The sequence below is a fragment of the Trifolium pratense genome, linkage group LG4, assembly GCF_020283565.1.
Source record: "Trifolium pratense cultivar HEN17-A07 linkage group LG4, ARS_RC_1.1, whole genome shotgun sequence".
Lineage (NCBI taxonomy): Eukaryota > Viridiplantae > Streptophyta > Magnoliopsida > Fabales > Fabaceae > Trifolium > Trifolium pratense.
In genome coordinates this window covers 59,830,043-59,840,766 of record NC_060062.1, presented here as the reverse complement: position 1 = coordinate 59,840,766, position 10,724 = coordinate 59,830,043, and the positions used below count along the sequence as shown (strand labels likewise).

The following is a 10,724-nucleotide window of genomic DNA, read 5'->3' as shown; positions in this document are numbered from 1 at the left end:
ACTCTAAATATAAATATAAAATACATTTGTTGACACCACAGAGAATATATGAGATTGAAGGGAGTAATTGTGTTAATCTCAATTTATAGGTTCATTCAATAACTAGTGTATATGATCAATATTATAATCCAAATACATTTGTTATATGAGACCGAATAGAATATATGAGATTGAAGGGAGTAATTGTGTTAATTTCAATGATAAATAAAGTTTGATGCATTGTCCACAAATCCTAACTCAACTGGCAGAAATATCGAAATTGTTAGTGTCGGACGTCATGATCTGAGTTCGAACTTCGGTCATTCCATTTTGTATGTGTGAGTTTTTAATGTCTTTGTCATTTCGTCTATGCCAAAAAAAAAATTAATGCATTAAAATATTCGTATTAATAGTAGTAGTTATTGTACTTGGTAGTTAGATGAATTGAAAAACAATAAATAAAATTATATTGGTGAAAAAAAAAATGTTGCATTAATATTCTATCGAGATAAATAAATTGAGGTATATAAATATTGTAAAAGTGTAATTAACTTTTTTTTATAATGAGATATTCTCTCGATGTTGGGTTTCGAGCCGAGTTCTTTAAGATTGAAGAACAAATCATCAACTAAGTGATTTCTCGAAAAACACGCTATAATGAGACATTCTCTTGAAACAATTATTTGCTATCGAAAGTTCCATAATTATTAATGTTGAAAGTTTTATATTGAATGAGATATAACTTAAAAATGTATTTATATAAATGAGATGCATCTCTCACAATTTAGAAGTAGATTTTGTAGAATTGAATTAGATTTAACTTAAATTTTAAAATGATGATTTAAAAAAACTTCAATTAGACGATAAAAGTGTCTTCTAGTTTAATTAGAGATTTTGTGTTCGAATTTAGTCTTAAGAATGTGGTAATGTTAAATCTCTCGATGGAGAGTTTTTCACTCATTATAATCCTACCCGATTCAAGTGATTAAAACTACACAGCTGTGCCCAAAGAAATTTCAGTTCAAACATAAAAATTAAGATAATATAAAAATTTATTTACGATTTGTTGGACCGTTATTTTTATATAAGTGAAAATATCTTTCAATTTTGAAGTTAGTTAATAGGATTTAGTCACATCCAATTCAAAATTTCAGAACTACTACTAGTGACAAAGATAGAATGACTAATATTTTCTTGTTCAAAAAAAAGAATGACTAATATTTTAATTTACTATTTAAATTTGATTTCCTGAGTTTAAAGATTTTCATCTGATGGTTTTAACTTTGCTGGATTTAATATGTGATTGATTTCAGTTTGGCAAGTGAGTTGGATGGAATCATAGGAAAAACAAAATTAGAAAGAAAAAAAAAAGGGATTTTGAAGCAAAGTTCATATGCTCTTTTTTGCAAAATATTAGATAACTTGATTAAGTGAATAAACTTCTTAATTGGCTCTACAAACAAGTAGTACTCCACTAGTAGTCACCTACAGTATTTAGGAAGAATCCTATATTGAATTTCCTCTAATTGAAAAAGTTGTGGTTGATTATATTCCATAAGTAACCAATGGAGTAAAATCATCTCATTTATGGGCTTGTCATTGTCTTTGAAAACGCATCTACCCATAGTCATATTAGTCAACATGATTATCATATTTGCATTATTGGTGCTTTTTTCATGTTTTAATGGCTGCTCTGCTTGAGAATCATGTTCTAGCTTTTGTGCTTTATTTTTTTTTTGAATATTAATAAGGATTAAGGAGTATCAGAATGCTCAAACCCTTACAAAACCAAAAGATAAATTTTATGGTGCACACATAAAATAAATTTTGTCCTTCTTCTGACTCGTTTTATAAGAGACAATTGTCTTTTCAAATTTATCAAATAATTAAACTATTTGGTCTATAATATAGATTAAATAATTAGTTATTCAATGAATATAAAAAATGTATTGTATTTTATAAAAAAAAAAGGATAAGAGGGAGTATCATATATAAATTGTTTTTTATTATTAAACTAATAATTTTATTAGTAAATTAAATTAGATATAATAAAATTTATTGATCAAATAATGAAGATAATATATTTATATATAATGCAAATTTTTATCCTTGCATATTATTATTTGGAAATATAATACTTTAGAATTGTGCCATGAATATAAAGATAAGTAAAGTAAACACTAGTAGGACCACTGATGCATCCTCCCAGCTTATAGAATATCTTCAAAGGTATTTTTATATAGGAAAAATTATCCTTAATAGATTCGGTATGATTCCTTATAATTTATTTATATTTCCTCTCTCAATTTTCAAATAATATGAAAGATTCTCGCGTCCTTTACTTTTGGGAGGGTAGGGGTTAGGAGTTAGGAGTAGTAGCAGGTAATAGCATACTCTCTTACTAAGTGTACTATTCAATTCGAAATAAAAGAAAATATTTACAAAAAAAAAAAATCTCTGTTTATATTTGCACCAAAAGTTTGCGTCGTATTCAAGAGCTTTTAGGCTATGTTTGGCAGGTGCAAGTCAATCATACTTGACAGGAATGAAATAAATGTGTTGATTGGCTGGTTAAAACTTTTCTCTGAATTCTTTTTAAATTCATGTTATGGAGACTCATTTTGGTAGGATCTCAAGTCTCTTTTTCGATAATATTTTCGGGGTCTACATGCCTAGGAATATTCGTGTACCTGTATAGTTTTCTTCTCTTTTAGACTTTGACCCTCTTTCTTTACAAAAAAAAAAAGTTTGCTTCTATTTATTTATTTTTTCCGTTTCAAATTTAAATGAAGATGTCCTTCATAGAAAAATAGATAAAATGAGCTATTATTAAATGATTAAGACTAGTATCATATAAAAAGTTATTACTATTAAAAATAAAAATAATAAAATTTATTTATTGTTTTGAAATACATAAAAGTCTTAAAAAAAAAATTAAAAACAAGGAATGTCCATAAGTCATAGTTTAAATAATACCACTAAATATCAATATAGTTGAATTAGATAACACCCATCAGTACGACAGAACACAACATAAAGTAATTAAGTTTGATCTCATTTTCCATTGAAACCTATTCTCAATCTCGAGTTAAAAGTTGTTGCCCTAACTTTGTTAGCCTAAAAAGGCTCTTTAACGCAAAATATAGCTTAATTTTTTCGCCTTAAGTTAGAGCTTTTGACTTGTTTTTCTCTCTAAAACTTATTATTTTACTATTATGTGCGGATTTAAGTTGTGCTTTGTCATTTTATTTAAAAGGAGTAGTAGTTGATTATAGTACCTATGAATTAAAGCTAATGAAAAATTGAAATTAGTTGAAAAATGATTAAATATGTAATAGTGATGTAATTTAAAATTGTTGACAAAATTTGATGGTAGAAAAGTTGTGAGTTTTTTTAAATAAAGAACCAAAAAATGTTGTCACCTGCTATTGATTTATTTATAGTTTGGGCATGTGCGCCACCATGATGGGTAGGAAAGATTCACAATGCAATTATTAGCGTTTTGTGCCATGCCATCTCTCTGACTCTAACTCTAACTCTAACTCACTCGCTGAATTCTTAGATTTTAGATCTTGTGAAGTGAATGTACTCAATCAAGTGGAAACATCCGCGAATGTTACACTGCCTGTCTGTCACAAACACTAACTTGTCTTACTATAATTTTAGTATTAATTAATAATAACAAAGAGTTAATTTTGTAATCTCTTTCATTGATCAATCAGCAAGTTGGACTAGTGTATATAGTATAAGTCGAATTGGATACGCCATCTAATTCATCTATTATAAACTTTTTAAAAAAAAAATACTTATAATTATAACACTATACATGCATTATTCTTGATTTAGAGTGAACAAACCACACATGTGATCTGTGGAAGTAGTAGGGACTAGGAACATGATGGGTAATAATACTCCGTCCTTCTCCGAGCTGTTCATGGAGCGGTTCTCCCAACATCCTCATGGAATATGTGCCCCTCCACTCCACTTTGTGCATTGTTACCTATTAGCTGGTTTCATGTACCGTTAGGAAGGATCTGTGCTGTATGTATGTGATTGGGAGAGAATTAGAGGGAGGATTTTGTAAATAATTCATGAAAGATAAAATGGAAGGCATGAGATTTTTTGGGAGGGGGATGATGACTTTGGTTTTAGAGAGTATATTTTTCTTCATGGTACAGTACAAAAATCTATTGTCTAGAAGTAGAACACACTTTATAAACGAAAGAGGGGCCAATAAAGAAAACCTAAGACATTTTTTCGACCTAAATACAAAACACTCTGCCTTAAGGACAATGCATTGACGAGACAGATCGCAAAAGTTCCATCCCAAAAAAGTATCGTTCAACAATAATTTTCAAATTAACCTACTCGTATTTATATTTCATGGAGACATTTTAACGTCAATTTAGATGGTTGATATAATTTAAATATCTAGTTAATTACATTCAATAAACGCAACAAAGTGTCACAACATTAGTATTGGGCACTAGACGGATTGTAAACTAAATAATTTTTTAACATTTAACATTGAGTTGTGTTATTTTGACGCGCAATTTTGATATCAAATTTTAATGTCAATTTAAACGGATATTTTTTTTATTTTTGCAAGTCACGGGCTAGTTGGATTGACCAATGTTTTCTTATGTTAGGTAGGATAGAAAAGTTTTAACATAATTTTTTATTTAATAAAATTGTATTAAAGAATTAATCTAAATTTAAACTTATGTATCACGGAAGATGAATAAATAACTGTTTTTAAATAATAGGCAACTTAAAAGTAGAAAAACAAATAATTGAAGATAGTTTTTGTTTAAAAAAAAAAAGTTGAAGATAGTTTTGGGCTGGCAATCCCAACCTGCACGGAGTAGATCAACAATTCTTTGAGGGCTACTATTTGCATACCCATGTTTACTAGTATACCCTCTAATCCTTCTACAATTTTTTTCTGTTGTTTATGTTAAAAGAAGCCTACATATAGTATAGAGAGGCCCCTAGATTGGTTGGTGTAGCCAATTCTACAAATTCAAATACTTGGATGGGAGCTGTCCCATACCAAGTTTAACTCTATAGAACAATTAGGACCAAATTATATTTGGATGCAACTAAATAACCCATGTTAGACAAAGAAAATGACTTATCTACAAGCAGTCATTGTTGTATCATAATTTCAACTGTTCTCTGGCTTATAAACACACCTAATCTAATTAAGAATTGGCCTCTTAATTTGGAGAAGGAACAAATGTCCTAATCCACCTAAGAAACACACCTGGCCTGTAGATTTCAAGGTTACGAGAAGTTTACTGTCACATGCTACTTTGAACCATTTGAAACACTCAAGAGTTTGCATAATGCATTTGTTAATATCTAAAAGGAAGAGTTTGCATAATGCATTTGTTAATATCTAAAAGGAAGAGTTTGCATAATGCATAATGTATAATAGCCTTTCCACCATGAATCCCTTAATACTTAAAATATCCCTTTAAGACCATTTTTTATGTCAGCTTCTCTATAGCAGTAAATTCCTACTATTGTTAATTTGGAGAAGGAACAAACGTTCTAATTCACCTCAAAAACAAATGTTGGAACCCTGAAAGTATACAAAAATGTTGGAAGTAGCTCTGTTGTAATTAGCAGTAAACTCCTACTAGCCTTCTACAGCCCAATACTGACACAATACATATCAATTAGCACAGCTACTATAAGTTCCAGCCTAATCTCTTAAACAATACATGCTTTCTCAAACAATTAGCAATTGCAATTAGATAAGCAGATAATGAATTTCTGCTTCAGAATTCATCACAGTTTGAATAAAAACAGTTAAACAAGAGGAATACCTTCAAAAGAAAAAAGAGGCATATATGCAAATGGTATAACAAACATATCATTATAACACAAGCACGTGAAATTAACTATTAAGGGACAATTTGAAAGAAGTACTCATCATCATCATCAGGATGTTGAGGGCTCAAAGTCTGAAAACTAACACAATCCATTACACGTGTCTGTCAAAATAAACTATTAAGGGACAAAAATAAAGAGCATGAAGGTAAGAAACTTGGGAATGAATACTTTGATCATTGGCAACTTGGCATTATTATTCAGCAATTAATCAAAAATACAATCTAATCAATCAACAGCAAGGGGATACAAAATATCATCACAAATCTACCCCCAAGTAGTTTTTACAAATCCAGTGTATACATTGTGTTTACTTTAATTTTGAATATACATCAAATATCCTAATTGATCATCAACAATGATTGATTACACAATGTAAAATACCAAAACAGAATTGCAGGTTCACAAATCATCTGTACTCCTTTCCCTTTCTCTGATCATCTTGAGCCCAAAATACCTGCCAAAACAGAATCACAAAACATGATTACTATTAATCATTCATTCCACATTAATCAAACATCAATTCAAATACAAAGAAAAGAAACTAAAAAAACTCACCTTCCAAGCATCATTAGTGTAGCCTGAGGATTAGTTCCAGGTGAAATACTAAAAACAGAACCATCCACAATTCTCAGAGAATCAATTCCAATGACCTTAAGATGAGAATCAACAACCCTACCAACAACACATCCACCATGATAATGCCATATAGTACTAACAGTCCTTCTACAAAAATCAGCCATCTCACCATAATCCGATTGATCATGCGGCAATGCCGGTCCAATAAACCGAAAATCTCTCACACCTAACCAATTCCTAAACTTAAAATCATTCATAGCTCTACTCCTCAAAACATCCCCTAATTTCCTAGTCCCATTAACACACCTCTCAACATCAACAGCATTGTCAAAGTAATTAAACCTAACAATTGGACTAAACCTAACATCAGTGGAAGCCAATCGTAGAAAACCGGCCGAAAGAGGCCCCGAAATCTTCGAAATCAGGGTCGCAACCGTCAGATAAAGCGGAGAAGCAGGCGAACGGATGAAAGCAGTTTGCGGTGGGGATGAAAAAGGAACAACATTAGAAGCAGCTTCTATATAAGCACCTGAATTAGTTATTCCTACAACTTGTATAAGCGAGTGTTCAAGAGGAATTGAAGGTAGAAAAGTGATACCGTTACGTGGATTATCATATAGAAAATGACCTACGTAAGGTAAATGATGAGTCACCGGAATTCCCCACGAAGAAAGATAAGGTCTAGGTCCGATTCCACTGAGAAGAAGAAGTTGAGGACTTCCAATTGCACCTGCTGAAAGAATCACTTCACCGCGATCTTTCAGAATCGCGTGATGATATTTACTGTTTTCATCGCGATAAAGAACACCGATAGCAGAAGAAGAAAAAGTTGTTGAAGAAGATGCTAGAAGGAGTCTTTCGACGCTAGCGTAAACGGCAATTCTCAGATTGGAATGTCGTGCATATCGTAAAAGATCTGCTGAACTACGTCGTTTACCTGACGAATCAAAAGTAGATCCACCGATTTTCGTGCCACTAGCGTGATCTAATGTGAAACCGTTATAGGGACCCACACCTGCTTCTAGAAGACCATCACGAACTGCGGATTGCCACGTTTTCAATTGAGGACGAAACACGATTTCTCGTTCAACCCATTCGTACGATTCGTTCACGAGTTTTAAATCCCAAAGAAGACCTGAATTCGTGAAAAACTCACGATCGGCTCTGCTGTAAAAACCGGCGTTGATCGCGCTACTACCGCCGAGAACGCGGCCACGTGCGTTGAGTACGCCGTCTTCTGAAACGAACGATTGAGCCGGTGAATCTTCGTTGTTTGCGTTTGCGTTCAAGAGTGTGTTCAAGAAACCTTCTTGGTTCATTAGGTTGAGTCTTCCGTGGCTGATTCCGCCGCGTTCAAGGATGAGAACACGGTAGTTTTGTGAGAGCGTGGCGGCTAATGGACATCCGGCAGTTCCGCCACCGACTATGATGTAGTCGTAGTAATCTTCTAACGGAAACTCGCTCGCGTTCGCCACCATTTTCAGGTAACTCGGTGGCTTATCTACAATACATAGAATTAGTAATTAAGATATGATTAAATTAGTGAAGAATCGAATTAAGAAGACTTAGTTAGTTAATTACCTTGGTGTTCATCTTGAGAGTGAGAATCTTGTGGAAAGGAAGAGGCAGAGATGAATATTGAGGTGAAAAATAACAGTAATAGAAATTGTATGGTAACGGTGATGGATGAACCTTCCACCATTTTTGTTTTCTTGAAGTTGAGTGGTTCTTGTTCTTGGATAGAACAGAAAAGAATGAATGAATGAGTGTGGATTTGATTTTGGAGGGAAGCAAAACCGTTATGTATATTGTTGTAAGTTTGTTGGAGTTTTTAGTTCCCTCAAAAGCGAGCGAACGATACACACTCCTAAACGCACCGTATCGATATTCATTTTAGGCACTCTTATCTTATTGAAGGGTTTTTTTCACCACAAAGGGATTAGAGTTTAAATTTCAATTTGATAATCATCTTACTTGAATTAAAGAACGTGGTGACCGGCGTCAAACACATTGCATCGAAACAGTTATAATTAAAGTGAGAATATTGCAAATATTTTGACGGCTTGATACTCAAGTCATTAAGATGCGTTGAGTGAAAAGTAAATGTTGTAGTATATTTGGATTGTCCTAGTAAAGAAATATTAGTTTAATTGATATGCACCGACGGTGTAAAATAGTTTTGCACAATCGTCCAATAAAAAACCATTATTTTGCCATGTCATATCAAGAAAGTGGGATGGAGTGGGGTGATGTGGCGGAAAACATGGTTGGTATTGATTGACAGTGTAAAATTATTTTACACCGTCGGTGCATATCAATTAAATCCAAGAAATATATATAGATCTATTGCAGCGGTACAATTGTTGATGTGGGGAAAACCATTACGAAATTCTCATCAATGGCTAGAGAAAATAATGGTAAATAATGAGGAGGCCGACTTTACATCCGTAAACAGTTATGTTTTATTGAATCTAATGTGGAAGATGGACTCAGGACTCCTGAATTGGACTGGTTTTGTCGCATAGTATTAGGTTAGGTAGTAAGTACAATGGCAAACATGAGTCTTGACCTGGTCTAAAACACTTAAACAAAAACGGATTAGAGTTTAAACTTTCTTCTAAATAAATTATCGCATAACTTGAACTCGAGTTCATTTATTAGAAGAGATTATGTTATCAAATCTCTAAAACATTGTACTCATTAAAAATTGTGATATATATAAATGATTTTATTTGTTTATTGAAGCAAAAATATATACTATTTTAAAAGAGTTATGTATATCATCATCAGGCTTACAACAAACTTTTGTCGGGAATTAAATCCTCTGTTAATCTTTGTTTTAGGAAGTTCTTTCTCTTGTGATAGTATTTGTGTGGAGTAGAGATTTTCTCCATTTTTTAAAAGAAATTTACAATACAATTATTAAAGTTTAGATGTACAAATATTTAAATAAGTATTAATAATTATCAAAAAACGTGCATTTATATCTTTAATTTACTTTTTTTTACGGTCTATTTTTAATTTACTTCAAAATTATAATAAATTAATAATGAATATTTCTATTTTTTTGGAAATGGAGAGAATCCTTATTCATTTGTGCTGTGCTTGTTTGACCAAGAGTTACAAGTAGTAATTGAACAGTTACTAAGCTAAATGCATTTTTGCAGAATTTTTTTAATTGCATCAAGAAAGTTAAGTTACATAACCTACTATTCATGATGCTTTAAATCATATCGAAAACCATTACTTCAAATTCTAAGTACTTGTTTGGAAAAAGACATATGCATGTTAACAAATAAAGTTACTTTGACTCTATAGCTTCTTAAGATTAATTGAGTCCAAAACGGAAGATTGTTATTATTATTTATTACCGTAAAACCAAACACGCTATAAAATATGAGTTGAGAACCTCTACATTTTTTGTTCTTTCCATTTTTTTTATCATCAAAGTTTTTAAATGTAGGATGTATAAAAGATATTTGGATCTACTTAATGTCACACTTTGCATTTATATTTTTAAAATTATATAATAATGGAGGAAATGGAAAGAATAAGAAATAGAGAGAATCCTAACTCATAATTTTTGAAATACTGTAAAAAAAATATAATTTTTGAAATATAAATGCAAAATTGTGACATTAAATGAGTCAAAATCTCTTTTATACCCTCCAAAATATTAAAAAACTTTTTTTTTGTTAGGCAAAATATTAAAAAACTTTGATAATGAAAGAAATAAAAATCATAGAAAATGAAGAGAGTGCTTGTTCTGCTAATACTACTGGCACTATTTGCTATAGAGCCTTAAATCTTGATTAGAGCATGAGCCTTACAATCCTTATATGTGATTGTTCAGACTGTTTATGATTTCTTTACATAATCGCGGTCACTAAAATTCCCCATCACTAAAATTTGTTATGAGTTGGGCTTAGGCCCCGTTGTATACAAAAAAAAAAAGGTCATGAGTTGAATAATAAACCATGAAGTATGTCCGGTCAATGGTTGCTTGAAAACTAGTATATGAGCCACATGTGTCCTATATCATAAAAGAAATGAAAATTTATCATCTCGCGTTTCTTTTCTACCGGTTTTTATGTTGATAGCAAATTTAAATATGGGACAAATTTGATTATGGGTTTACAATTTCATTGATCATTTTAAAAATACATTGATAATGCATGTGGAAGACCAGTTAATATAGTCCTACAATTTCAAAATCCAACTTTGATATTTAATGAATTTCATTATTATGTATAAAGTAGAAAAGGCAT

At 31.4% G+C, this 10,724-nt stretch overlaps 1 protein-coding gene across 1 annotated transcript; it reads right to left on the bottom strand.

The window, feature by feature from the left end:
• Positions 1-6,028: 6,028 nt before the first annotated feature.
• LOC123923187 ((R)-mandelonitrile lyase-like) lies at positions 6,029-8,271 on the bottom strand. The gene is made up of 3 exons (XM_045975857.1): positions 8,038-8,271; positions 6,436-7,957; positions 6,029-6,334 (listed from the first exon to the last, which is right to left on the bottom strand). Exons 1-3 carry the CDS (start codon positions 8,156-8,158, stop codon positions 6,280-6,282), a joined length of 1,698 nt encoding a protein of 565 aa, XP_045831813.1. The 5' UTR covers positions 8,159-8,271; the 3' UTR covers positions 6,029-6,279.
• Positions 8,272-10,724: the final 2,453 nt, after the last annotated feature.